This window comes from Meleagris gallopavo, chromosome 2 (genome assembly GCF_905368555.1).
Source record: "Meleagris gallopavo chromosome 2, MGAL_WU_HG_1.1, whole genome shotgun sequence".
NCBI lineage: Eukaryota > Metazoa > Chordata > Aves > Galliformes > Phasianidae > Meleagris > Meleagris gallopavo.
In genome coordinates this window covers 54,493,018-54,520,181 of record NC_139405.1, presented here as the reverse complement: position 1 = coordinate 54,520,181, position 27,164 = coordinate 54,493,018, and the positions used below count along the sequence as shown (strand labels likewise).

At 40.3% G+C, this 27,164-nt stretch overlaps 1 protein-coding gene and 1 long non-coding RNA gene across 5 annotated transcripts in view; one reads left to right on the top strand and one right to left on the bottom strand.

Annotated features, from left to right (window-relative positions):
• PDE7B (phosphodiesterase 7B) overlaps nt 1-13,846 on the top strand; it is a 167,635-nt gene extending 153,789 nt beyond the window's left edge. For all 4 annotated transcript variants that reach the window (XM_085217245.1, XM_085217244.1, XM_085217243.1 and 1 more), the window contains 4 exons: nt 1,690-1,834; nt 3,810-3,906; nt 7,123-7,203; nt 8,967-13,846. In XM_085217245.1, the coding sequence (XP_085073371.1) occupies nt 1,690-1,834; nt 3,810-3,906; nt 7,123-7,203; nt 8,967-9,184 (541 nt within the window). In that variant the 3' untranslated portion in view covers nt 9,185-13,846. The remainder of the gene's footprint in view (nt 1-1,689; nt 1,835-3,809; nt 3,907-7,122; nt 7,204-8,966) is intronic.
• A 4,522-nt stretch (nt 13,847-18,368) lies between these two features.
• On the bottom strand, nt 18,369-25,428 carry LOC116216335 (uncharacterized). Its single transcript, XR_004158905.2, has 3 exons — nt 22,111-25,428; nt 21,883-21,965; nt 18,369-20,469 (listed from the first exon to the last, which is right to left on the bottom strand). It is a non-coding gene; the product is annotated as an uncharacterized LOC116216335 (long non-coding RNA).
• Nucleotides 25,429-27,164: the final 1,736 nt, after the last annotated feature.

The following is a 27,164-nucleotide window of genomic DNA, read 5'->3' as shown; positions in this document are numbered from 1 at the left end:
TTAATAGAGCAAATTCTCAACTACAACACATTCTTTTTCAACACCATTACACACCATTAGCTGTGCATTTTCACCAGCGATGAGTAAGAGCCTGCGTGTTGTGCTTATAAAAATTCTGCACCAGCAGTGGTGACCCACCTTCACTGTTGCCACTGATGAAATGCACCATCCACCCACCACCTCACTGTGCTCACATTCACTATTCGATTGCCATCAATATTCAGCAAGCATCAATAAATGTCAGTGGGTGCCACTGTTTCCTTATGGAGGAGCTCAGTGACATGCACTGCTTCATTCATGCCATTCTGTCAGACTGTCCCTCTGCTGCCATCTGTCGCACAGCTGTTGGGAAGGTTCAACCCTTACTGCCTACCACCACCATCTGCTTCTGATGCCATGGGGCAACATAATAAAACAGGAGGTGTTACTTTCACAGCAAACCTCATAAAATATATAATTAATGTATTTAAAGTAACAAAACTTAATTTTTGATGTTTTTATTAAAACATATACAAAAGCAACAAAACGGTAAACCTAGTGGGATATGTGGCCTTCTTTCTGTGAAACTAACGCATCAGTTTGGTTTGATGGCAGTGGTTGCAGTTCTCAGTGAGCTGTCAAGGTGTTTATCAGAGACTTCCTGATGAAATTTTACTCTTTCCCTGCTTCATCCTTCAAAATAGTTGCTCACAAATGTTACATACTACCAAAAAGCAACGACACGAGTAAGGTATGATTGTGTGAAGTAAGGAGTATTTCTGATACGAGGGGGCTGATGAAAATCTGGTAAAAAGTCACGATTAAATTTTGGATTTCAACTCTTTATGTGGACTGAAAAGGGAGTTGCAAATAAACCAAAAAATCAACAATTTTTTTTTGGTAGTCTTGTAACACGTTCTCAAATTCCTATACCAAAATGGAAAGCACAGCTGCATATTCTTGCTGTTCACAGGAGTGTGTGTAGCCAGTGTATCAAAACCCATGACCGTATCTGCCATCACTATGAGCTGGCACAGCGCTGTGCCCCCATGGGGCTGGTAGCGCTCTGATGTTCAGTTGGTGCTGAGGGGCCGGGCTGCTGCCATGCTGGCGTGGGGCTGGGGGAGGCCGCAGTGCCAGATGTGCCGGGCAGCATGCGGCCTGTGGGCTGCGGGTTGGGTGTGTCTGGAGTAGGCTGAATGTCCTGCTGCTCTCACAAAGGAATGGAGATCAAGACCCTGCAGTTTAAGGTTTAATTGCAGGTGACCTTGCCAGAATATGAACAAGTTACCTGAAAGCAGTAAGCTCTGTTTCCCTCTAGAAATCCTTCACATCAAACCGACAACTTCTGTTCAGTACTACTTTAAAGCTGCATTATTCAGCACCCAGCTCAGAACAGCTGGAGTAAGATGTGTTTTTCTAGATGTACCATGTTATTTGTTTTTCCCTTTCCTAGTCCTTTCTGGAAGCTTTCACATCCACCTACGCAAACAAGTGTTTTTCTTCCCCATTATCCCTTCCTGCCGAAGCCATTTAAGCAGCTAGAGCAGTTGTACCCTATCAACCCCAGCAGAAAATGACCAATCTGATCAGATTGGATCCATAAAGATCGTGGAAGCTTTATACTAGCTGTGTTTTATAGCAGGTTGTTTTGAGCTATTAGAGTCCTATGGTTCCATGACTGATGGGGCTTATTTTCCTTAATTGCAGACAAGACATGGAACAGCAGTTAGGCTCCCTGATCTTGGCAACAGACATCAACAGGCAGAATGAGTTTTTGATTCGTTTGAAATCTCACCTTGACAATCAGGATTTGAGACTGGAGGATGCACGAGACAGACACTTTATGCTTCAGGTAAGTTCTAAAAATTTGTTACCACTATTGTTTTCTTATTTATTTTTCAAGTCATGGTATTTCCTAGTACACATTAGAATAGTGTAGGACAGCATGTCTGACCAACAGCATCACCTCATCTACCACTACAACCTCTGTTACCTCCACCTGGCATGTCAGAAAAGCTTAAGATGCCTCTAGTATTACCTTACGTGATCTCCTTGAGTTAAAAAGCTGGAAATGCAGCAGAAACATGAGTGTCACATGCTTAGAAATGATAATAAGCTACTAATTATTTCTAGGCCACCACATCTCTTTCAGGTAATGCCTCGATTTTATTCTCCTTGTGGCAAATATTGCTTTGCTGGTGTTATTTTCTAGTGATGAGCAAGAGTGCCCCCTTTTTGGTGTTCTTCCCTAGACAACCTGACATCAGGTGTTCAAGTTCTGTTCCTGCGACTGATGTTCATAAGCTGTCTCTGTGGAGACAGCTGTTGCCATGGCAGCAGGCGTTTCTCTACTGGATCTTTCCAGCTAATGAAGAAACCATATTTTATTTAAAAATCAAACGGATTCAAACTGATTCTTTCAGCTAAGCTTCAGTCATTAACAGGCTCTTCAAAATTAACCTCTACCTATTAACACATTATTGTGATTAAAGTAGCTGTATATACGTGATTCTGTGCAGAAATGACATCAATTTCTTTTTAAATGCATAAGAGTTTAATCATTGTCATTTGCAAAACAAACATCTACACATTTCCAGTCTGTCGAGGTTATGGGAAAGGTGACAGCTGTGAGGAAGTAAGTGCTGATCTGTTGCTTCTTCCCCTTCCAGAAGCGTGAGAAATGCAGCAATCTGCTAGTCTGTTCTCCATGAAACATGGTTTTCTGTCAGGTTCCTGCACAGCTCGCGCATGGCAGGATGATGGGCTTATCATATTTCTGGATAAATTAGGCAAGACAGTTGTGCAAATGCACAGGGCTTACAGTTCTCAACTGTAGCAAAAAACTGTAGCACTTCCTTGAAGATAGATAGAAACTAGGATAGACGCCTGGTGAGATTTGTTTAGTTGGAGGATTATTTGTGGAAGAAAAAAAAAGAAAACAAGAAGTTTTAACCTATCCTCATCCGTGAAAGAATGTTGTTTTAATACACAGTAATACACAGTAACGTTGAGGCTAATCAGTTTAATCCAGAGAGAAAAGAGGCTTGGAGACCTCCCTCCTCTGGTTAATAGGTATGAATTTATACAGGAAACACTTCTGTTTTCCCCTCTGGGTGTTGGATGAATTCTGCCCTCTGTCCTGCTGACTGTGTTCAGCTTATCCAGGAAGATGAGAGGCTCACAGCACCTTGTTCCAAGCAGTAAGACAGACAGACCATTACATAGCTCACTTCTCTGAAGCAGTTACTTGATTGTAAAAATCTCTTGCCGTGCTGTACTCTTTCTTCTGCAAAGCACGTAATAGCCAGCTAGTTAGCTAAGTGAACGCCAGACAGAGGCAATGCAGAGGGCCCTGTGCTGAGTGTTGTAAAGGAAAACACACAGACATTAAAATGAAGTGTAACTAAAGTGAGATGAGAGGTCGCTCAGACCACAGGGAAGCGACGCCCGAATGGTCTCACACAGGCTTGGCTCGTCTTTCCCTCAGCATCCACATGGAGCTGAGCCAGGCAATCTGCAGGAGCCAGCCTGCAGCTTGTCTTGGCTTGCTCCTAGCAGGGAATATCCAGAAGATTTTGCCATCTTGGAATTTGGCCCTCCTCTTGTTCTCACTGCAGTAAACCAGAGGGCTGAATGAAAGGTTTGTTTGCAGCTGAAGTAAATGCTCTTTCCTCAAAAGGCATATTTGGGTGAGACTCAGCACCCAACAGGTGATTTTAACCCTTCTTGCTAGCGAGGCCTGGGAGTTTCACAACTGCAGACTTACCACTGAAGCACTCCTCTCTTCTCAATCTCTTCTCACCACCACTTTTCTCCTTCACTTTCAGATTGCACTCAAGTGTGCTGACATCTGCAACCCCTGCCGGCTGTGGGAGCTGAGCAAGCAGTGGAGCGAGAGGGTCTGCGAGGAGTTCTACCGCCAAGGTCAGCCCCTGCCCTCTGCTCGGGACACAGAGCTGCTACATGGAGGCAGCCTGCCTCAGGCCTCAAATCCTCTCACAGTGTGCTGCATCTCAGCTCTTAAATTTCACAGAGGAACTCACAGCTTGTCTCCTCACTGAGAAGACAAGCCTTAGCATTTCCAAGCTGAAACCATGTCAGGGCTACAGTACACTAAAATCGCAGACTGGCTTGGTTTGGAAGGGATCATCTAGTTCCACTACAGGCAGGGTTGCCACCCTCTAAATCAGGCACTAGATAAGGCTGTCCAGGGCCCCATCCAGCCTGGCCTTGAATCATCCCACCAGCCGCTGTGTTTTATCTCACTGTTCAGACTCTCACTACAACTCCTACAGGAATCTCACCCTCTGAGTTTCCCCAAACATGACACACTCTTCTGCGTACAAACGTAGAGAGTTCAAAAGCAGTTCCCCAGCATGGCAAGCCCCCTCACACAGCTTACAGGAACAAAGTAGGCAAGCCAGTGCTCTGCTAGAACCTATTGCAAATGCTTCAGACCCCTGCAGAGCGCTCAGTCATGCAGGGCTTTTTTTAAACACAGTAATTGCACCATTTGGCTCTATCTGCATAGGCAAGGTCATGCTGTGCTACAACACGGACAGGGTACAGCAGAGTTTAATCACTGCTAAATTCTTTGTTTGCAGCATCCTGAGAGCCTCAGGCAAGCAGTACAAATTCTGGAAGAGCACTCCATTCAGTTAAAATTCTGCTGTATGGAATTATTAAGCAACATTTGGGCTGGTACCTGGTACAGTTAGTCCATAGCACTAACAAGCAAGGACAAATAGGACGAGTTAATTTTTGGCCAGTGTCAGTTTAAGCTGGTGAAATGTCTTTGACTTCGATGCTTTTGCAGTAACAGAAGCAAATTGCAGGATGTGGGTTTGTGTCATCAGATGTATAGCTAAGATATGAGGGCAAGGCCCCAGTTGTCCCATACCACATCTTTAGGGCCTTGAGGGACATGCTAAGAAAGGCAGTAGCCTCAGCTCTTGCAAACTTTTCCTTTTTCCCCAAGACTCCAAACACGCCAGCAGAATTTCTAAAATACACCTCTGAGACCAGTTATATGCACTACGTGTAGACCAGTTAGAGCTGTACAAGGAAAATAAGAGCAGTTATGTGGGAGAATGTACAAAAAACACAGTTTGACTGTCACTGGTGGCTACATAATCCTAGTGAATGTACACCAAAAAAAAAAAAAACCCATATAGTCAGATACCGTTATTACTTAAAATAATATATATTATTTTAGACCTCTCTACGTCCTTAAAAACAATGCTGGGTCTAGAAGGTTTTTTTTTTTTTTTTGTGACATTTAAAACCATTGCTCTTCTAGTCTGATTTTTAACTACAGATGAGGCAGTTAATACCAGAATTAGTGCACTGTTTAATTTTCCCCCTGTTGTGCATACAAAAGTTTGAGCTGTTTTGTTTTGTTTTTTTTTATTATTATTATTTTTTACAAAACATTTCTAATGCCATTTTAATAGCATTTGATTGTTTGTGAAGCTCAAAATGTTTCCCTGGTATTTCCTAACAATCTAGTTAAAATGAAAACAATCCCCTCACATTTAAGACTCAGTTGTGTGTGCAACAGAGAGAAAGGTAAGGCTTAGAAATGCACATGCTATGTACAAGACTATATAGGCTGAGTGGCAGTAAAACAGTCAAGTCAAAACTGTCCACTAGTGGGTATAAAATAAAAGTGCTTTTAAACACAAACAGTAGATATGGAGCAGAATGTTTCTTTCAGTTTGAATACAATGTTTTGTCTGCTCTAGCATGATGTTATTTATGGATACATTTCTTCTAAACAGCACTTGCAGTATCCTTATTAGTAAATAAAATAGACAAGCAGAACAGCACAGCTTGTACACAGCTGTGCCATAGGTAGGAAAGGGTCTGTACCCCAAAGATTTGCAGCCTGGTAGTGTCTCTGAGAGTGTAAACAAACACAAAAGAAGAGCGTTCCACTCACTGTGTTTAAAAAAAAAAAACACTAATTTGCAGCAATCTTTTAATGGGCTAATGCTTGCATGTGGAAACCAAATCTCCCCCCTGAGACAGGTGTCTGCATGGCAACAGCATCTTCAACTGGAGCAATCAGAGCTGCTTTGCTGCTGAGTTCTTGTATGCAGCTGACCTGTGGTCCTCTCCTGCCGCTCCAGTATCTGTGTGATCATTGCTATCCATTGCCTTTAGGCACAAAAGAAACATGTTTTAATGTTCTTAGCTATCATAGAATTGCCAGGGTTGAAAAGGACCACAACGATCATCTAGTTTCAACCTGCCTGCTGTGTGCAGGGTCACCAGCTACTTGATCAGGCTGGAAGCCAGCTGTGTTTGGAAGTGTCCTGTATGATCCTTTCTGCAACTGCAGGAGCAGTTTCTACTGACTGCTTTTAAGCATTGTCTCAGTGCCCAATTTGGTCAATTTTGCTGCAAGTGGGGTGGCAGCTAGGGTGAGCAGATCCCTCACCCAGCTGTTCGTCAACAGTTTAAAGCAGAATGTGGGCTAGTCACTCCAGGAGTCTTCAGGACAGTTCCAGGTTCACACCCAGAAATATCATCCTTCACTTGATCCCATATTGTGTTGTGAAAGGTGCAAAGAGGTCAGTCAACCACTTTGTCTGTAAGGATTTCCTGGACTACCAAGGGAAATTAGTGATGCAAGTTCAGCATAAACATAGCCCCCATACCCAACTACATATGACACAAATGTAAGACAAACTTGAATTTCATCCTTTTTTCACATTTATAACCTCAGTCCTATGATTTTTGACACATGAATTGTTGCTCTGGTTTATAGTAGTTTACTAGTGCAGACACAGCTGTGGGCTGCAGGCACCATCATCCTTCAACAGCAGTTTTCACAAGCACACAGTAGCAACCCACACTGCAGTACTGCAGCTATCTTAAAAAGGAAGATTCCCAAAATACTTAAGTGCTTACATTTAATGTTCATTCAAAAGTCAGTAAGATTTTTCTTCTTTGCATGCTTACTCAGTTTCTCTGATACCTTGAAGAAAAAGAAGGCATAGTTGGACATTTAACGTAGTTCTCACTGGTGCCAGGTTCAAACTGCTCAAAACAGCTGCAGTCATTGTATGAGTCTGATGCAGGTATGGAGACAAAAGTAGCAGAAATTTTTTTCTTTTTTTTTTTTTAATGTTGTAGGTGACCTGGAACAAAAATTTGAACTGGAAATAAGCCCACTTTGTAATCAACAGAAGGATACAATACCAAGCATTCAGATTGGTAAGTATTAGCTTCATTCTGTCTCCTCTGTGTTTATCTCAGCGTGGCACAAGCTCAAACAGAAACTGAAACACGATATGTGATAAAATCCATCTGCAACATAAACCCAGTGAATCAGCAGCAAAGGTCAATCAGCTTTGTGAATACTGAACACCTGATCTAGGATTGACTCCTTGCTGTCTTCATCAGTTGACACATGACATTGTTTCAAATGCGTCATCAGCCAGTTGCAAGCTTATTTCTGTGGAATACTTTGGCTGTTTGGGACGATGAGGGAAAAGCATCCCCACAACTGCTAAGCACGCTGCAAAACCTCTCATTTAAAGTAGCAACACCATTATTTTCCTGTCCAGTTTCCCACAGATTCTTTGTAAACACTCCACAGTATGATGCTCTTGCAGAATCCAGTGCAGAACATGGGAAGATTCATTAAGAGCCTTCAGGCCATATTCATTGCTGCCTTAGTAGTTCTCTGAGTATCTGAGGGCATTGAGTCAGGGCAGCAACTCCAGTTTCTTCATCTTCCCTTCTTTTTAAAAAGATTTGAGCTGTCCTCCATAAAGCCTGATGCACTGCCTGCAGAGCACTGAGCAGTTTTCTCTTCTCCTCTGTGCTGCACGCTGCCATCCCCACAGCCTCCCCTTGCTGGACAGCAGATTGATTTCAAGCAACGAACAAGTTTCCATGGCAGTGTTTGCAGATGACACTCAGCAGCTCAGTGGTTATTTGTAGTTAGCATTTCCATAAATGCATTTGCAGTTTCACACCATATGCATGGGATGTTAAGCAGACAGCTGTATAACCATTAAATACTACCTATCTCACACCAGAATAATTGCTTCTAAAGTGTTTATCTTCCTCTTCCAGAAACTAATTTAAAGTAAGTTGTCTCAACCCAACTGTATCAACTGTATTGTTACAGCAAACTGCAGATGCCATATGCAGATAAACCTGCTACCGTTTGTCTGTCCCCATATAAAAGCAAGGATGCAGTCATACACTAAAGTGGGCTTTGAAATGAACTCAATTTTGTTGAAATCAAACTGCAGTTTATGACTTAGAAGTTTTATTTCAATTTGTTTTCATCTATCAGCAATTTTGCTAGAAGTACACTAACTTAAATACAAGCTTTCCCTGTATACAATACAACCCCATGCTAAGGTCACTCCTCAGCAGGTCAGAACAGACCTATTTCTGACTTAGAGAAGCTGTTGCATAGTCTTTCCATGTGATATTAAAGGCCAGCACAGACATCTCAACTGCTGTCCTTGTCTGCACTCTGCAGTACAAAAGATATTTATGATGTATAGGACAGTATTCAGATGCCCCCAGCTACTGCAGCCTAGAAGGTTCCGGAATAGGAAGCAGAATAGCCACAGCAGCACTCACTGCTTTTGCAGCAATAACTTCACACACTTTAAGGGGCTTAGACACCACTACAGCTCATCTCATATCTCATGCACAGCTGTGGCTGGGAACCTGTTCCCCTTTTTCTAGAATAACTAAAAGTTGGCACTAAAAACCAGTGTCAGTTTTTTCTTCTCCCCGAGCTTACCCCAGACAGACAGATTCCAATCTCGGTGATGTGTGCTGGTCAAAAGTTGCTTGTTTCAAGAGGAACTGATGGTTGCTTGAAGGTTTATTGTCATTTCTCTTCAAGGTTTTCACAACTTGTAGCACTGTACTCTGCTGAGGAACTCTGCGGGGGATAATGCACTCAGGGAATGAATTTGTTCCTCACCTGCTGTACTCTCTTTCCCTAGGGTTCATGACGTACATTGTAGAGCCACTCTTTGAGAGGTGGGCCCAGTTTACAGGAGATACCCCCTTATCTGAAAACATGTTAAACCATCTCAGGAGGAACAAGGCAAAGTGGAGGAGTTTGCTCCATAAGCAACACAGCAGTAGTAGGAGCAATGACCACTCAGGTCAAGTAACTGACAGCCAGGAACAGACTTTAAATGAAGAAGAAACTCCTTAGTGGCAGCTTTGCACTTTTCCTTATAGCACTGCTATCTTCGTCTTGATCACAGCAGCAAGCAAAATCCTGAGGAGCTGGGAGCCTGTTGTCAAGACCATGGAAAGGGAAGAAACAGCAAAGCAGACGCCGTAAGGGTCCTTATGAACAAACCCATGGTTCTGCTGGTTCCTTTCTGGATCTCCATCTTCCTCTCCCCTCTCTTCATTCTGCACACGCCCGATGCCATCCATCACTTCAGATCATGAACTGCTCGAATGCAGGTCCAGCCAGCAGAGCTGAAGCCGAGCCAGTTACTGCTGCCATGAAGCAGGGAGGATTACTGAGAGAACAGGGAAGGATAGAGGCACTCTTGGTTATGCATTCATTTACCATGAGTCATACTGTGACATATGTACATAGGCCCAGAGCGCCATACGCTTTCCAGTCTGGCAGCTGGGCTGCACATGAAACCACCAGCATCTTCAGAACCCAGAGGACACTGGTTGAATGAGACAGCGCTCACAGAGGGCAGAGAGAATCTGGTTATTTTAGTAATTAAAATAAAAACCTTTTTAACTTTTGTATTCTGTGCACTAAACAGATGTTGTAAACTTTGGACTGAAGTTACACAACTCCGTGTACACAACTCCAGTGTAACAAGGCTGATTTTGGTAATCATTTTTATGCCACTTTGGATAAAAGACGGGCATCTTCTCATTGCAAGGAACAGTATTCCCTCGCAAATGAAAGGGAAGGTGTTGTACAGTCTAACCCTTTGAAACACGAACAGATCTACCTTTTGAGTACTGTTTCAAGTAACGTGTTTATATTCATGTGTGTACATTTTCTGTAAATATGAGACGCTACTGATTCCCATGCCAAAATACTGGAGTATTGTGGGATTGCTACCTGTAAAAAACATTGGCACTGTGAACAGAATACTGTTAGTTTTAATACAAGAGAAACCATTTGTAAATATGGTATAGAGTTTATTAATATTCACCATTGTTTGTGGATAAAAGCCTTAACTTTTAGCATCCTTCATTTTCTGATAGCTGCCAAAATCATATGATCACAAGATACAATTCTGTACTGCCTTTCCACTATCAAAGGTATATCACAGGTCATTAAGGAATGAAGTCTGGCAGGATAACTTCTTGAAAACTTCAAACACATTCCATATGGATCCGTGCTGTTAAACTGTAACACCCTGTACATTCAGTATAGGCAAAGGCTTCACAGAGCCTGAAGTTTTAGTTCAAAACAAACAAGCAAAGCCAGAAGCCCACAGCAACAACCACAGTTCAACAATTCAATCAGATTAACATTTATTCAAGAGTGAATTTTTATTAAATAGCATAGTGATCTAAGAAGCACGACATGCTAATAATTCTGGTGTCCAGCTGTTTCCTTAAGTGATGTTGTAGTGGAGATGGGTTCTTTCCCCCCTATATTCTCTTACTTAGATAACCAGGATATAAATGCAGTTGTATTTTTCTTTTTATTAAAAGAAAAAAAAGAAGAAAGAAAAACCTTCAACCGACTGCTAGATCTGTCTCACTCATTGAAGGAAAAAATGCTTTCAAGTCAGCTGTTTGTTAAGGAAAATCCTCATAACTGTCATAGTGGTTGAGGAATTCTATGAACGCTACGTTCATTTTTCTGAAAGATACATGGCCCTACTTATGTCATAAACAGCCTCAGCTCATTCTGTATGACGCTTCCCTTAAGCTTCCATGATTTCACTGAGATTGCATTCTTGAGCACTACTGCATTGCACCAAAGCAATTGCGCTCTCTCCCCAAAGGAGTTAATTGTTTGAGCAAAGCGCAGCATTGCTGGAAACCCTCAGCACATCAAGTCAGCACAGCTGTTTTCCAAAAGAACTGACTGGTATGGCCATATAACCACGTTTAGAGAAAGTGTCTTTGGACAGACCAACAAAGCACTATTTAAGTTGGTGTTTGAGACAAATAATGCTTACTTAGGCAGTTGCAGGGGTAGAATTTGTTTTTAGTTACAGGAAACACTGACTTTGTTAGACAAAGTCTTCACGATCGTAAGGTGACTAACATGCTTAAAGGAAAACAAAAAGCACAAGGTTTAGTAAAGGATGCTTTATTCTACTAATTCACTGGACACGTATCTTCAGAGAAAAGGACTGAAACTCAGAGAAATAGGAAGGTGGAAATCACTAGCTATGAGTAACAGAAAAGTCTCCTTCCTCTCTCTTCTAAACAAAACTCATACATTAGATGCATCATAACAGTCAAAGAGAAGGAGCTGTGGTAGAATTAAATTACTTCTAACTATAGGACATAAATGCATTCTTAACCACCTGATGGTGGAGGTGGGAGCATTACCACTCTACAGCTTTTTAGATAGCTATTTCTTCATGACAGATCTAGGACAATTATTAGGACATTATACAAGCAGTGTAATGGGCTGCCTACAAGCACTTAAGTACATACAAAAAAATATAATTTCCCTTGTTTTGTCTTTTATACTAAGAAAATTGAAGCCATTTTCCATCTAGTTCAAAGAATTTTTTAAAGCATTCTGAGGTTTAGTTAAATAAAGCCGGTGCCTAGCAGCATAAAAAGCTCTTGACAGAAATGTGCTGCTGAGGAGCATCCAGAAAATAGGTCCAACAGGAGAGCTTAGTGCATGTCAAGTTCTGTTACAGCTACAGTGCATCCAAGGTTTTTTTCTGTAATTAGAGCCTAAGGGGCCTATTACAAGACTGCTCTTACCAAGTTAAATCTTCCTAATAAACTTTGAAAAGCTGCTCTTAAAACAAACAGGGTTTTTTGCTGTTGCTGTTTGTTTTGTTCAGGGTTGAGGTTGGGTGCACTTAATGTTCTTGCTGGATTTCAGTCACCCTATCTAATGAAACAGTGCTCAAAATAGGTGGCTCCAGAAACGCTTCTGTAGTTGGAAGGCAAACCCATTACGCAAGTTTGGGCCTAGACCAGTTTGCCACAGGTGCTCTAGACAAAAACTGAAAAAAAAAAATCAGGCTCTGGCAACAGATGTCTGGCAACCAGATTCACTGGGGTCTGTGGTTGGACTAGATGATCTCAGAGGTCTTTTCCAACTTTAATACTACCTTATACGATTCTCCAGAAAATAAGCCAAACCGTACCTGCTACAGCCAATTCAGAAACACCAATGCTTGGTGTGGTAAGTGCTTGGTATTATCTAGTAGTTTAGAGAACATTTTGGGGCTGGGATTTCTCCCCAAGGATGCCAACAGTACAGTGTATGAACAGAATGGAAAAAAATGTATGTGCAGACAATTCAAAGTCTATGGATCGTTACCCTAGCAGCCCTATTAGCCACTTTACAGAAAGACTTTATAGATCATTTTTCTTTGCTACTGGGCCACCGCAGTTAAAAAAAAACTGCAGTTTTAGAACTGAGTTGGGTTTTTCAAATATGTAACGAAGGAAGCAGATAATTGCTAAGAACAAGCATAACATACTCTAACAATGCCACACAAATACAATTCAATTAATTAAAACCAGTTTCATCATTTCAAAGAGGCAAATTCTGATTTTTTTTTTTTTTTTTTTAAGAGTGGTAATAAGCGACATTTTTACATTGGTTAGAACAATATATACTTATGCACTTTCATTAAGTAAAGATTTGACCTGCCTTTGGGTTTCTAAGGGCTGACATTCCAGAAACCAACCAAAATGGGAAAACAAGAACTATAACAAATGTATAAGAAATAGAAACAGACAGATGAGTAGCTGACGTTAAGTAGCACCTCCAGACGATCTCTCTAAATCGTAAATCTATTCTTTTCATGTGGACTATTGGTTTTCATTAAGAAAATCAAACTCTCCCAGAACGATCAGTGAGAAGGTTGCTACCACAGCAAATGGAATAATCTACATCTCAAACTGCACAGCTGTCTTAACAGCTTTTCTCAACTCTGGTTGAACTTTCTATTAGAAGTTTCCATCAAAACAGAGATGGACTGCCTACGAGCCCTTCCAAATGGACTCTTCTTGGAAAGGAGAAACACTCGTTTTATTTTCAGGTATCAGATACCAGACATCATCTATAGCCTTCTATTCTATCAGATAAGCTCTCCTTAAAATTCTCCCACTCTCCTTCTGACACCACCACCCACAGACTCAGTAATAAAATTTAAAAAGAAGAAGAAAAATCCATGCCAAAACCTAAACAAAATACAACAAAAACACAAGGCAAGCTTCATGCCATGAACACGTGTCAAAATTATTTTGATTGGTGCAAACTATTACTCTATTATTTGTTTCTATAAGTCATCCAATATTTTAGGTACATAAACTTTCAGTGCAGAGCATAAGTTTGACTTGGATGTAAAAATATATTCTGCTTATCTCTGAAATCAAGACTGTATATGTCATGTTTATTGTAAAGCGTTTTATATATACATATTCACATATCTTGTACGACTCTATGGGCCAAACACTGGTCCCACCAACTTCACCGGGACCAAGAATCAGCCCACATATGTGCGTATATTTGCCATATGCATCATTCTAAAAGGAAGCACTAGATTGTGTGAAAATGCTGTGACTGCTATGCAGTGATGCCAAGAGACTTAATTGTATCTTTTTTTAACATACTGCTGTAAGTATTCATCATGTCAAAGAATGACAACTAATAAATAAAAATTAAAAAAAAAAAGTGTCCAAAATTCATTGGTAGAGGGAGGTGTGAGGCCACACCTGTCATCCTGTGTCTAGTTCAGGGCCCCCGTGGCAGAAAGACATGGGCGTACTGGAAAGAGTCTAACGGAGGGCTTATGAAGATGATAAAGGAAATAGAGCATTTCTCCTACAACAAGAGGATGAGAGAGCTGGGGCCGTTCAGCCTGGAGAATAGGAGACTTGTGGGAGACCTCTATAAATACCTGAAGGGGGGGGGGGGGGGGGGGGGGGGGTGCAGAGAGGACAGAGATGGGCTGGCCAGTGGTTCCCAGTGACAGGACAAGAACAATGGACAGCAACTGAAACACAGGGGGCTCCCTCAGAATATCAGGAAGCATTTCTGTGCTGTACAGGCAATGGAGTAGTGGCACAGGTTGCCCAGAGAGGCTATGGAATCTCCTCCTTGGAGATCTTAGAAGCCACCACGGTGCTGGGCACCCTGCTCTGGGTGTCTCTGCTTGAGCAAGGCTTGGGACCAGATGTACCCACAGGTCTCTTCCAACCTCAATAATTTCTTGATTCTTTGATTCAGTTCCTGTATCTACTATGTTTTAAGATCATTGGTTTAATTTTAGACTCATTTCCCATTTGTGGACCATGTTATGTATTTTATAGTCAACATGACAGAGGCTTGTGAAGTTTAATTGAAAGTATTGGTAGTGCAAGGTGGATTCAAAGAAAAAAACCCTTGGAGATCTGTCCAGTATAGGGATAGAGTTGCAATTGCTTGCCCAGAAGTTTTACACTGTCATTATTAGAAAACCACCCACACTATCACAATAGATATTAGTATTGTTATTTTCAATAACAGCTAAGTCCATACAGTTTCCTATTCTGCATAAGTACTCTGTACAGATGCTGATGTTTAATGGTTCAGTACAAATAATATAGCATGAATGAATCCCTGAACTTGGCAGCAAAAGAAAAATTATAATAGGGCTTTTTTTCCTCTTGATTTGGCCGAAGCACTAACTACAGTTTAAAGCTCAGCTGTAGAATCTGAGAAATAAGACTGTTAATTAAGAAAAAGGAGCACTACAATACTATGTGACAAATGATTGTTTGGGTGACAGATACTCCTCCCCAAAGGGCAGGAAGACATTGTCCCTCCAGTGTCTAATGCAATCCAGTCTTCTCTAGATTAACATAGCTATAGTTCTAAAATACACAGGTTTTAACAGCAAGAAAGGCATATGCTGTTCCTGCTCCTACACCTCTTGATCTTTCACCAGCCTAGCATGCAGTAAGTCTAAAACAGTTTCTGTCAGACTGTTCCTAAGTAAATGAGCCACAGCATAGACAGGAAAGGATTTAAATTGGCCCTGTCACTAAGGCCAGTGAATCACTTTACCATACCCTGGGCTGACTTGAGCCTCAGGAGAAGTTCTACTAAACATCACACAACAGCTCCATCCACAAAAACTACAGCTTGTTACCTGCAGTGCCACTTGCTAAAAGCTCCCTTCAGTAGCCAGACGGCCTGTAAGGATAGGCAGCAGCAGGTAGGCAGTTGCTTTACCCCCAAGAAGTGTAGTAGTCACAATCCAGTAATTAAGAAGGAATTGCTTACCACTCTCTGAGGACCAGGACTCACCAGACGCTCCAAAGGAGGCAATCTCTGAGTAGAGATCCTTCCCTCCCTGCTACCAGCCCTTAAATGAGAATAGGGAGGGGTAGACCCTGGGTCCACCTCCCTCTGGTCATGCAGAATTGCTTCCACCTGTGCTCCCAGGGCTGGTAATGCCCCTTCACCAAGCACTCAATCACTGGTTCAGGCTGTGGCCTAATGGTTCCCACACACAGTTCCTTGCAGACCTAAAGATGAGGAACTCAGTATTACAAAATCATGTTCATGCCAGGTGATTTTATGGGAATGCAGAGAAAAATTATAAATACTATACCTTACAGAATTTAAAATATATTGTATTAGGTTTGGAAGTGGACCTGGGTGTCATAAGAAGATGCAACTAAGATGGAGCTTTAGTATTCATATCAACAGGGCCAGAAGGGAGATTCACTGTTACCTCCACCTATCCTACTGCCTAGAGATAAATTCTATGCTATCATTTTCATAGCAACCAGTGTCTGCAGAAACTGCAAATACAAAGTGGGAAGTGCAAAGAAGAGTGGCAAAAAGCTATCTGAGTCATGAAAAACCTCAAGAAAGGGGAGAGAGGGAAAAAAGAAAAAGAAAACAACCAAAAAAAGATTCACTTCCTTACTACCACCTATTTTAAAAATAAAAAATAAGAAATAATAATAGAATAGTCACATTGAAGGCTTCTGTTCTCCCAAATGTAAATGTAAAAGCAAGGGAAAACAAAGTAAAACAATACATTTGGAAGTCGCTGCTACAAGAAAACATTTACATTTGGCTATGTGGTTAAAGGTTAAAAAGGGGTGAACATTTATATAAACAGAAAGAAAATCCACAAGTAAACACAAGTATTACTAAAATTATGACATTTGGAGAAATCGTACCTTGAGATCTAAATCAACCTTTAGTTTAGAATGAAGCTTTCACAACCTGTTCACACAGGTCAGCAACTGCTACATTCCAAATCCAAAGCTGTTATTTGTATATGTGGAGGATTCCTATGAGTTTAGCTCATGCTTAAGAATCTGCATGGAAAAAAAACAAAAAAACAAAACAAACAAAAAAAACACATAGCTACAAAAATGTAAGTAAATCTAGAGATGCAGCTACACATGTTTTTGATGCCTGGCATCACTCCTTTAAGAGGACCTGGCAGCATATGAAGGCAAACTCAGGGCTAATTGCTTTGGGCAATCAAAATCCAAAGAAAATGGGAAATACTACAACATACCATTGATTCTGGTTCAGATTCAACAAGAAAGATCATTCATTTCCTTAATATCATTTTTCTGCATGTTTCGTGTTTTACAATGGATATTTCAACACAGTCTTTAAAGAGGTAGAAAAAAAAAGAGATTTCAGTATCATCTACTGAAAGATCAAAAAACAAGTAGAATTACTTTCTTTAAAACATGTTGATCTCTGGGATGAGTCAGCCACGATGTCAGATGCGTACTTACTTCAGCTACTCTAAACTGCTTATACAAAATCCAAACAGAGGTTGTATCCCTTAGCTGCCTAAAAGCGTGTACAAAAGTTTTAACATAGCAAACACACTTCCTATATTTCCACTCCTCGTAGCTACAAAGATAATGCACGTACAAATTGTATCACTGGAAGGTATTATCACTGGATTGAAATGAAGAGACCTGAAGAAGAAGCTGTGTGGTTCTCCTTTTGAACTCGACTCTCCAAATTCCTCTGTGCTCCCTCTATCAGCAGCCCAGTCTGGATTTGACTAAAAACTTACTACCAAGCCCCCATTTTTACATTCTCTTGCATCTCGCATACACCTAATGACAGTCAGCTTCTCAAAGACACCAAATAGCCACAAGCACGACAAAAATAATTTACTTTCAGAAAATACAGTATTTATTATATTCCAAATTCTATGCTATGTTCTTTTAAAAAGCTGAGTGAGTTTCCCCCACATGCTCCAAATGAGGGAGGGAGATTTTCCTTCTCTGAGATGCTCCAAACTGGGCTGGAAGAGAGGAAGGTGAGAGAGCACAGGGTGTATTTCCCATCAGAGCCATAGCAAGAAGCTCACAGCTCAGGTAAGGAACAGAGCAAGTACTAAAATTCTTGTGAGGCTTTTGCTGTCATGTAGACATGAGAGGGGTCACTGTAACTCAGAAAGATGCTGAATTAAGTGGAACCAAGGACTCGCATGCAGGGGCACAACAGGCAGAAGCAGAGATCCTTCCAACTCCTTTCTACCTTCCTTGATCATCATTCCTGAGATCTCCCTAGTTACAACCACAATGATTTTATTCTAATAAAACCTGGCTTTCTGATCTCAAGAGAAAAATTCTCCTGAAGTTCAGGTCAGCTTCAATTCCTGTCATACTTTATTAAGTACTTTTCACAACAGTATGAAGCCTACTTTTTTAAACGGGATTATCGCATATATCTCAGTTTCTCAGATTTACAAGTTAGTAATTGAAAATATTAGCATTAATGTTTGCTTAGGAAGGATACAGGAAGTGAGTTTGAACTTCAGCCTTCTTTGCAAAATCCTGTCTCTCCCTGAGACCTAAACACGTCATAATGAAACCCTGCGTTACCAACAGCCTTCCTTTCTGAGCAATTCCACTACTTCAGCATACATATTTGCAGAACCTGGGCTTTCAAATAAAGTATACTTACGAAATCATCTGGCATTTTCTATGATAGCTTGGTAGTCACAGCATATATGAAATGCCAGCCGAAGATGGAATTTATATATTTGCGCTTTGGCAGCACTTGGGAGGACTCCAGTTTTAGAGCAGAACCCCACAAGGGATGCAAATAATACTATTCCTACCACAAGTCTTCAGAAAATATGTGATTTATTCATATTCATGTTACTTCACAATTCAAGAAAAAATCCACCACAGATCCTGTAGAGAACAAGACAGGGAAGGAGAGCAGTTACTTTAATGATAAAGTATAGTTAATCTTGAGTTGTGTGGGAAAAAAAAGGTGAACTGATCAAGTTCTACAAGTACCTTTAAAAAATTTACAATTTACTGTTTTCTTTTGGGAAAGTTTGCCTTTATCAGTCCAACTACAGTTCTTTCTTTCCGATATCTCAGTATCATTAATTTAAAGGGGGGACTTGCATCATCATTCTTGAGTTACTTGACAGCTTACAGTTTTACCAGTGGGAGTTACACTGCTCTCAGGGACATCTTATATAACGGTGCAGATGTCATGTTTCACCTGGCACAGCACATCTACAAACTTAAATGGACTCTTCTTAAAGCTCTGAAAATCAGCAGAGATGCACCTTTCGAAGCTACACAGGCTCCTCCCTCTGAAAGTACTTCCAAAATGCAAACGACATAAACACTTTTTCTAAAAGCTGGACTATTAGACAACCTGTGATAAATACGTTAGAATATAAACATACTTCAAAGGTTCTCTGCAAGAGGTAGTGTAAGAAACTCCTAATTGAATGAGGAAAAGAATTCTAACTCATTGTTAGAAGTGACTCAACAAAGGAAAGCCTCTTCGAAATTTTGCCTGACAGATTTATAAGTCTGAAACCTAAGCTTTAAAATGTAGTAAGTCTTTATCACTCAGAAATCACAGGGTTATTTGTTTGGTATTGACCTGTTTTTGGCAGAGAGCATTGTTTATTTTTCACTCCTTAGTGGGTCCAGTATAAAACTATTTTTGGGTTTTGGGTACTCAACAGAACAAGTAACAAAAAGGCATCACTTCCCATTACGGATGTCATACTCACTGTTTAAATGAACCCTCACTTAAATTACTTTAATTTTCACTTCCTGCTACTGCTTAGTATTATGTTTCTCTCTGTCACAAAAGAAAGAGGCCTTTGCCACCTTTTTCTTTTTGCTTTTTGTTTTAAATTTCTCTTTGTGCATTCACCACCATATCAGCTCATTGCAAACAGAAACTGCACTCTAAAAATGCAGTACCACAAACTATAAATTTGAACAATTTGAACAGAACTCCCTCATAGCTCTACACTTGACTGTACTAGAACACACTGTTTCTGAAGACCTAACTTCCTACAATACTATAATGATGGCTTGGTGTCATCATTCCCATCTTCATGAGTAATCACATCATAATTTCTTTTTTTGATTATCCACAATTTTTACCCATTGTTTCATTACTAAAATTTTGGAACTGCATTAACCCAAAACAATTCCCCACAACCCTTGTAGAAACATTCCCTTTCAGTGATTACTATTATCTGACACTTAATCAGTTCTATATCCATTTAACATGTATTCTAGGGATAATATGAATGCTATACTTTAATTAACAATTAAACACTACTATATTACAGCTATTTTTGTCAAAGATTATTTAAAAGATCTATTTTCTAATAGAGCCACACAAGGTTACTCGTTACCTAGGTATTTCCAAGGCTGTAATAGGATCCCACCACACACATCCAATCTTTTTGCCTAGAACTGACACATGCTAACTGATCTGTAGCTGCCTGGTTTATTCAACTTTTCTTAAAAAGAAGATATAGATGCCACAATAGTTTTCCAAGATTTATTCAAAATGAACATACAAGGCTAGAGGCCTCCTTCAGCCAACTTCTTTAGAAACTGCAGATTCAAATTCCTTAATCATCCTCCATTTGAAGTGTTTTGGTTTTTTTTCAAAGCAAACAGGGTTTAACTTCTTCAGAGAAGAATGACTTCAGAAGTAATGAGTGATTGGTTTTTTGAAGTAATACTTTCCACTTTTTCTAAGATCTACAGAATTCATGAGACTGATTGTTATCAATCAACAAGATAAACAGTAATTTCCAAATTAAAGCACAAGTGATCATTACCACACGTGATGTTCATGACCTTCAATTCACAACAGGTTAACTCTTCATGATTTTATGTTCAGTCAAGGTCTGGCCACGGACCACTGGATCTTAGTTGTAATGAAGGTATGCTGGAGAATGATGAAAGACTTGGTCCGATGATCAAGATGCAATCTCCTTCCCCTATGGCTCTTACCATGTTAGAGGAAGACAAGGGGGCCTACAGGGAAGAAAAAGATTCTGAGTTTGTACAGATGTGTAGAAATGGAACAACTTTTTGCCATTTCCCCAGGCAACTGTTGGCTCAGGGTATTGTTAACATCCTAGCAACAGCTCCAATAGCTCACAAAGCACATAGCAGGATCTTCCTCACTTTGTTTGCTTATCTTGCCACACATTAATCTTTCTTTTATTTGCGACTTCAAAATTAGAAACTCAACATTAGACAACTGTGATACTGACAAACCTGTCAGATTATAGAGAAACCTGCCCAGGTTATAGAGCAGCAGATTTGTAGAGACCAGTTTCACAGAACCATAGAATAACTCAGGTTGGAAAAGACCTTAAAGATCATCGAGTCCAACTACAACTAACCATACTACCCTAACTAACAACTCCCAGATAAATAATGTCCCTGAACACCACATCCAAACAGTTTTCAAACACATCCAGGGATGGTGACTCAACCATCTTCCTGTGCTTAACAACCCTTTCAATAAAGAAGTTTTTCCTGATATCCAACCTAAGCTTGCCCTGGCATAACTTGAGGCCATTTCCCCTCGTCCTGTCACCTGTGAGAAAAGACCAACCCCGCTCTCACTGTAAGCAACTTTCAGATATTGGAAGAGAGCAATAAGGTCTCCTCAATGAGACCTTAATAATCCCCAATAATAATTAGTAATCCCCTTAATAATCCCTAATAAGTTTTAATAATTTGTTTCTAATAAGTTAGAACAACAAGCCTCGTTGTTCTAACACACACACACAAGGTACACTCTTCAAATCTTAAAAAAGTGTACACTACTATTGGGAAATAAAAAATTTACTGGAAATTTTAGGGGAAAAAAAAAAAAAAGAAACAACAAAAGCAAAAAAAGGATCCCTATAGAAATACAGCAACCAGAATCTTAATATAATCCATATAAACCCAGGCAGTGCATGCAAGAGGAATGAATGACATAAGGAGCAAAGACAATCAGTTCAAAAACATGTGAAAGGTCAAAAGTGCAGATAAAGCCCACATTTTACCAGAGTCAAATCAAAGTAAAAATCAAACTAGGTATTTTTATTATTACAAAATACTGACTTTCTGATTACTTTCCCACTGTACATGCTGGTATGGCAGTTTCTAACTTAACAAAATGACAAGAGAACACTGAGCTTGACCTCTATTCAGGAACACTTTCTTACAAGCAAGGAAAGAGCATAACAACAACAGCCTGACTTATCAAACCTGTCTCAACAGATGACAGTCAGATAGGGTATGTAATGCAAGCAATACAATCAGTTGAAATTGGAAATTTTTTCCAATAATGGAAAAAAGATTAACAAAATACCATCCAGAAAAAATAAGTAACATGCAATGAATACTCATACGAACTAACAGCAATCTGAAGAACAAAGTAAAACTCACCAGCTGGAGCACAGAGCGCCAACCTGCACGATCCATAAGGTTGTTTGGGACCTTATAACTGAGACTTCTACAGCTCTCACTATCTGAAAACAAAACACAGACACATACACAAATAACAAACAAACAAACACCAAGGCAAATACTCATGGGCTGTGAAGTCTAAGGTCACAATGCATCAAACAACTGCAAGACAACAGCAAAATACAAAGAAATTAAAACTATGCTCACTTTAACTTTGTTTCTACTCCGTTTCACCAGCAGCTGTTGCTCAGTAGCTCCTTCTACATTACAGCAGGCAGCTCTGATTCTGAAAAACAAGGCAGGAACACCTTTGCTTAAAAGCGACAGCCAAGCTGAGAGCTGTTCTTTGTTTCTAGAGTTCTATGTTCTACAGATTCAGAAAAAAAAAGTGGACCTAAGCTTGTTCAAGTTACTATTTACATGTGAAGAGCAAAGAATATGCAGCAGAGCATAATCTTTTTTATCTGAAAGAAAAATGTGGTTTTTTTTAAATGCCAGGTTGTCCCTTTGATATTCGATTGCTAAGAAGCAATGTATTTTGACTAGTATAATCTAAATGTTATTTACAAAATCCACACAATTCAATAGCAATGCTGATTATATGCGTATGTACTGCATCACAAACGGAATTTTTTCCCAGTAGCAGTTTTGCATGGGACATGAGATGATATTTACACAGGAAAAGCCTTCTGCCAGATAAAGCTCCTTAACTCATCACGTAAAATCATCTGCCTGTTCTCCTGGAGGTTAAACATTTAGGACAACAAAGCAGCAGGTTTGTTTTGTGGATAAGTGAATAAATCATATGGTTTAGTGGCTTGTGGTACCAATGGCAGTGGGAGGATGGTTGGACTAGGTGATCTTGTAGGTCCTTTCCAACCTTGTGATTCTATGATCCTATGATTTAGCCAGGTGCTGACTTCTCATTAATCAAATTACTCGTAAATATAGTTTACCATAGCACTATTAAAGTTAGAAACATTTACTTCTACAAGTCAATGAGTACCACAAAGAGATAAAACTAGAAAGAAATTACAATTTTGCTGTTAGACTACCACTTGCAAAGCAAAACTTTTAAATTTAAGATTTGTAACACAGATCTGGTGTAACACTGCTCTCTTGTGGTTAAACTCATGCAGTTCAGCCACAGAGCGTCACTTCCATCAATTATTTTCAAAAACTCCAAGTGTATGTTATTCTAAGATATTTGTTTGTGGTTAGAAGTTTACCATAGCCAGCACCAATTCCATCCCTGCACACTGTGCCACCTATTTGTTGCCTAAAAAGGGCAAATTTAGGCAGCCAGTTTTGATTCTCTGACCCACTGAAGTTAAATGCCTCAATTCACCTTAAGGAGGTGTGAATGCTTCTATTCCAACATCAATCAAAAAGAAAGCCTGAACACTTCTACTCACACACACACAAAGGCTGTTCCAAAAGTAATGCCTCCTATACAGAATGACACCTGACATGGAAGTGTTTATGAAGCAAATGCGTGTCACTGAATTCCTCCACGTGGAAAAAAGTGGCACCCACTGACTTTCACTGATGCTTGCTGAACGTTTAGGGAGACCAAACAGTGGATGTGAGTACAGTGAGGCTGAGTGTTTCTGCAGTGGTGACAGCAACATAGAAGATAAGCCACATTCTAGACAGCCACAATTTTTAGCAGCGTGACATGCAGGGTCTTGTTCATTGCTGGGAAAAATGCATAGCTAGAAGTGGTGACTATGTTGAAAAATAGTGTTTTGTAGCAGAGAATTTGCTCTATCAAATCACGTTATTGTGCTCTTTGTTGTAGTTGCCAGGGAAATAAATAGGAGGCATTACTTTCAGAACAACCTACTTAAATAAACTGCACGTATAGCCCTCTTCAGCATTTCAGGCAAATAGTCTGAATAAATAAAAAAAAGGATTACAAACATAGCTGGGATGAAAGTACCAAACTGTTTTTCTTTCAACAAGCAAAATAAATCAAATTCCCACTGCAGGAGGAAAGATCCTGCTGATATAATCATTGGGAAAAATAATGAATATCAAAAGAATGGTCTTTTGAGTATTACAATTAGTTGCCAGAACTACTTCTCTAAATAAATAAATCTGTGGCAACTACTGTCTGGGACAATCAAAAATGTCTTTGAGCTGAACAGCTAGATAAGAGCCAGCTAAAATTAAGTTGAGATATTGCAAATCAAAATCATTATGTATTTTAGGTGCTTTCATGTAGATTTGAACGATTGCTGGTGCGATTCAAAGAGGTTTCTGAATGTGTTGATGGTAACTACCTCTTCCAAGTGGTAGAGGAACCCACAAGAAAAGGTGCTGGGCTGGAGCTTGTCTTCACCAGCAAGCAGGCACTGTTGAGTAATGTGAAGCTCGAGGGCAGCTTTGGCTGCAGTGACCACAAAATGATGGAGTTCAAGATCCTTAGGGTGTCAAAGAAGGTGTGCAGCCAGCTCACTACTCTGGACTTCAAGAGAGCAGAATTCAAACTTTTCAGGGAACTGCATGGCAGGGCAACCTGGGATAAAGCCCTGGAGAGAAGAGAGGCCCAAGATAGCTCATCAGTATTCAAAGATCATCTCCTCCAAGCCCAGAAGCATACTAAGAAAAAAGGAAAGCAGGCAAGAATGCCAGAAGGCCTCAGTGGATCAACAGGGAACTCCTTCCTGGACTTACTAAAGCACAAAAAGAAAGTCTGTACAGAATGGAAGCAGGAATGGGTTACCTGGGACAACTACAAAGAAGTTGTCTGAGCAGCCATAGATCAACTTAGTAAAGCTAAATCCCACATAGAGTTAAGTCTATCCAGGGACATAAAGGGGAACAAGAAGTTCTACAGGCATATCAGTGATAAAAGGAAGCTAGGGAAGATGCGAGCCCTCTCCAGAATGAAACTGGAGACCTGGTCACAAAGGGTATGTAGAAAGCAGAGGTGCTCAGTGACTTGTTTGCCTCAGTCTTCACCGGCAAGGGCTCTCAAGATCCATCCATGGGCTCGGGGAGAAATGGCAGATTAAGTTGCCGAGACACTACCCATCATATTTGAAAGGTCATAGCAATCTGGTGATTGGAAAAAGGGAAATGTAATCCCCATTTTCAAGAAGCAGAAAAAAAAAGATCCAGGCCAGTCAGTTTCACCTCTGTGCCTGGCAAGATCATGGAGCAGATCCTCCTGAAGGCCCTACTAAGGCACGAGGAAAATAATGAAAGGTGATTGGTGGTAACCAACATGGCATCACCAAAGGCACATCATGCCTCATAAACTTGGTGACCTTTTATGATAGAGTTATGGCATCAATGGATAAAGGAAGAGCAACTGAAGTCATCTATCTGGGCTTGTGCAAAACGTTCAACGCCGTCTAGCATGACATCCCAGTTGCGAAATTGAAAAAAAAAATGGGTTTCATGCATGGACTGCTCACTAGATAAGGAATTGGCTGGAAGGTCGCACTCAGAGAGTTGCAGCCAATGGCTCAGTGACCAAGTGGAAATCAGTGATGAAAGATCGGTGCTGGGACCAAAGTTATTAAATATTTTTTTAGACAACATGGAGAGTGGGATTGAAAGCACCCTCAGCAAGCTTGCAGATGACACCAAGCTGAGTGGTGCAGTTGACATGCTAGCAGAAAGGGATGCTGTCCAGAGGGACCTGGACAGTACTGAGAGGTGGGCCCATGCCAAGCTAGGCCAAGTGCAAGGTCCTGCAACCTGGGTTGGGATAATTCCAAGCACAGATAGAGGTTGGGCAGAGAATGACTTGAAATTAGCCCGAGGAAAAGGATTTGGGGGTGTCGGTTGATGAAAGATTCAACATGAACCAGCAATGTATGCTTGCAGCCCAGAAGGCCAACCGTATCCTGGTTTGCATCAAGAGAAGCACAACCAGCAGTCAAGGGAGGTGATTCTGCCCCTTTACTCTGCTCTCATGAGACCCCACCTGGAGCATTACATACAGTCCTGGGGCCCTCAACACAAAAAGGAAATGGAGTTGTTGTAACAGGTCCAGAGGAGGGCCACAAAGATGATCAGAGGAGTGAAGCACCTCCGCTATGAGGAAAGGCTGAGAGCTGGGACTCTTCAGCCTGGAGAAAAGAAGGCTCCGGGGGACCTTATAGCAGCCTTCCAGTACCTGAAAGGGGCCTACAGGAAAGCCGGGGAGGGACTTTTTATAAGACCATTTAGTGACAGGACAATGGGAAATCATTTTTAACTGGAAGAGAGTAGATTTAGATTAGATATCAGGAAGAGATTCTTTACTGTGAGGGTGATGAGACACTGGAACAAGTTGCCCAGTGAGGCTGTGGATGCCCCCTCCTTGAAGGCATTCAAGGCCAGGCTGGATGGGGCTTTGAGCAACCTCGTCTAGAGAGAGCTGTCCCTGCCTATAGCAGGGGGGTTGGAACTAGCTGGTCTTAAATGTCCCTTCCAGCCCAAACCATTCTGTGATTCTATGAATTATGATTCATATACATGATTAAGTGCCTAGGTTTCAAAAATGAGGTTATTAAATCTGATTTATTAAAAATTATTCTTGACAGATTGAGTCCTCTGGTTTTCAGTCATTTCTAATTCTGCCAAATATTGGCCAAATTACTTTATTAATTTGTAACTGGATTTTGAGATGTTCTAGTATAAATCAAAGAACACAGATGTGGTATTACTGTTATCATTGTTAACATTACAGTTGTTTTAACTGTTAACATTACAGTTGTTTTAGTGATGCATGCCCACGGATGGATGGGCAAAACAGTCCTTGCCAAATATGCAAGGATATATATAAATACACATAAATATATAAAAATAACCCAAATGGATACAAAAATTACATTGCAAATTGATGAGAAATAGAAATTATTTTTGTTAGTGACTGGTATAAGAGAATGAGAAAATATTTCTGAACCACAAGAATTGGTAAATAATCTGAGCAAAAATACCGAAAAGGATAAAATATTTCCCAACTGGAAAGACAGTTGTCCACTTTAGTCTTTACACGTAACATAAAAATTACAGCAGTTAGATAGTGAGGTCCTAAACAAAATGGTCCAAGACAAAATTATGGAGCACAAACACCAAAAGAGGAAAAGGCTTTTCATGGACCCTTCTAGACAATGCTTTTCATATTTGTCAATCAAAGTGAAAAAAAGAGAACTAGAATTATTTATACAAAGAGATCCAAGCATTAATCTATCTTTTTTTCTTTTGATATAATGTATTTTATCTCCTGAAGACTAATATTCTTTTTAACAAGACTTACACTT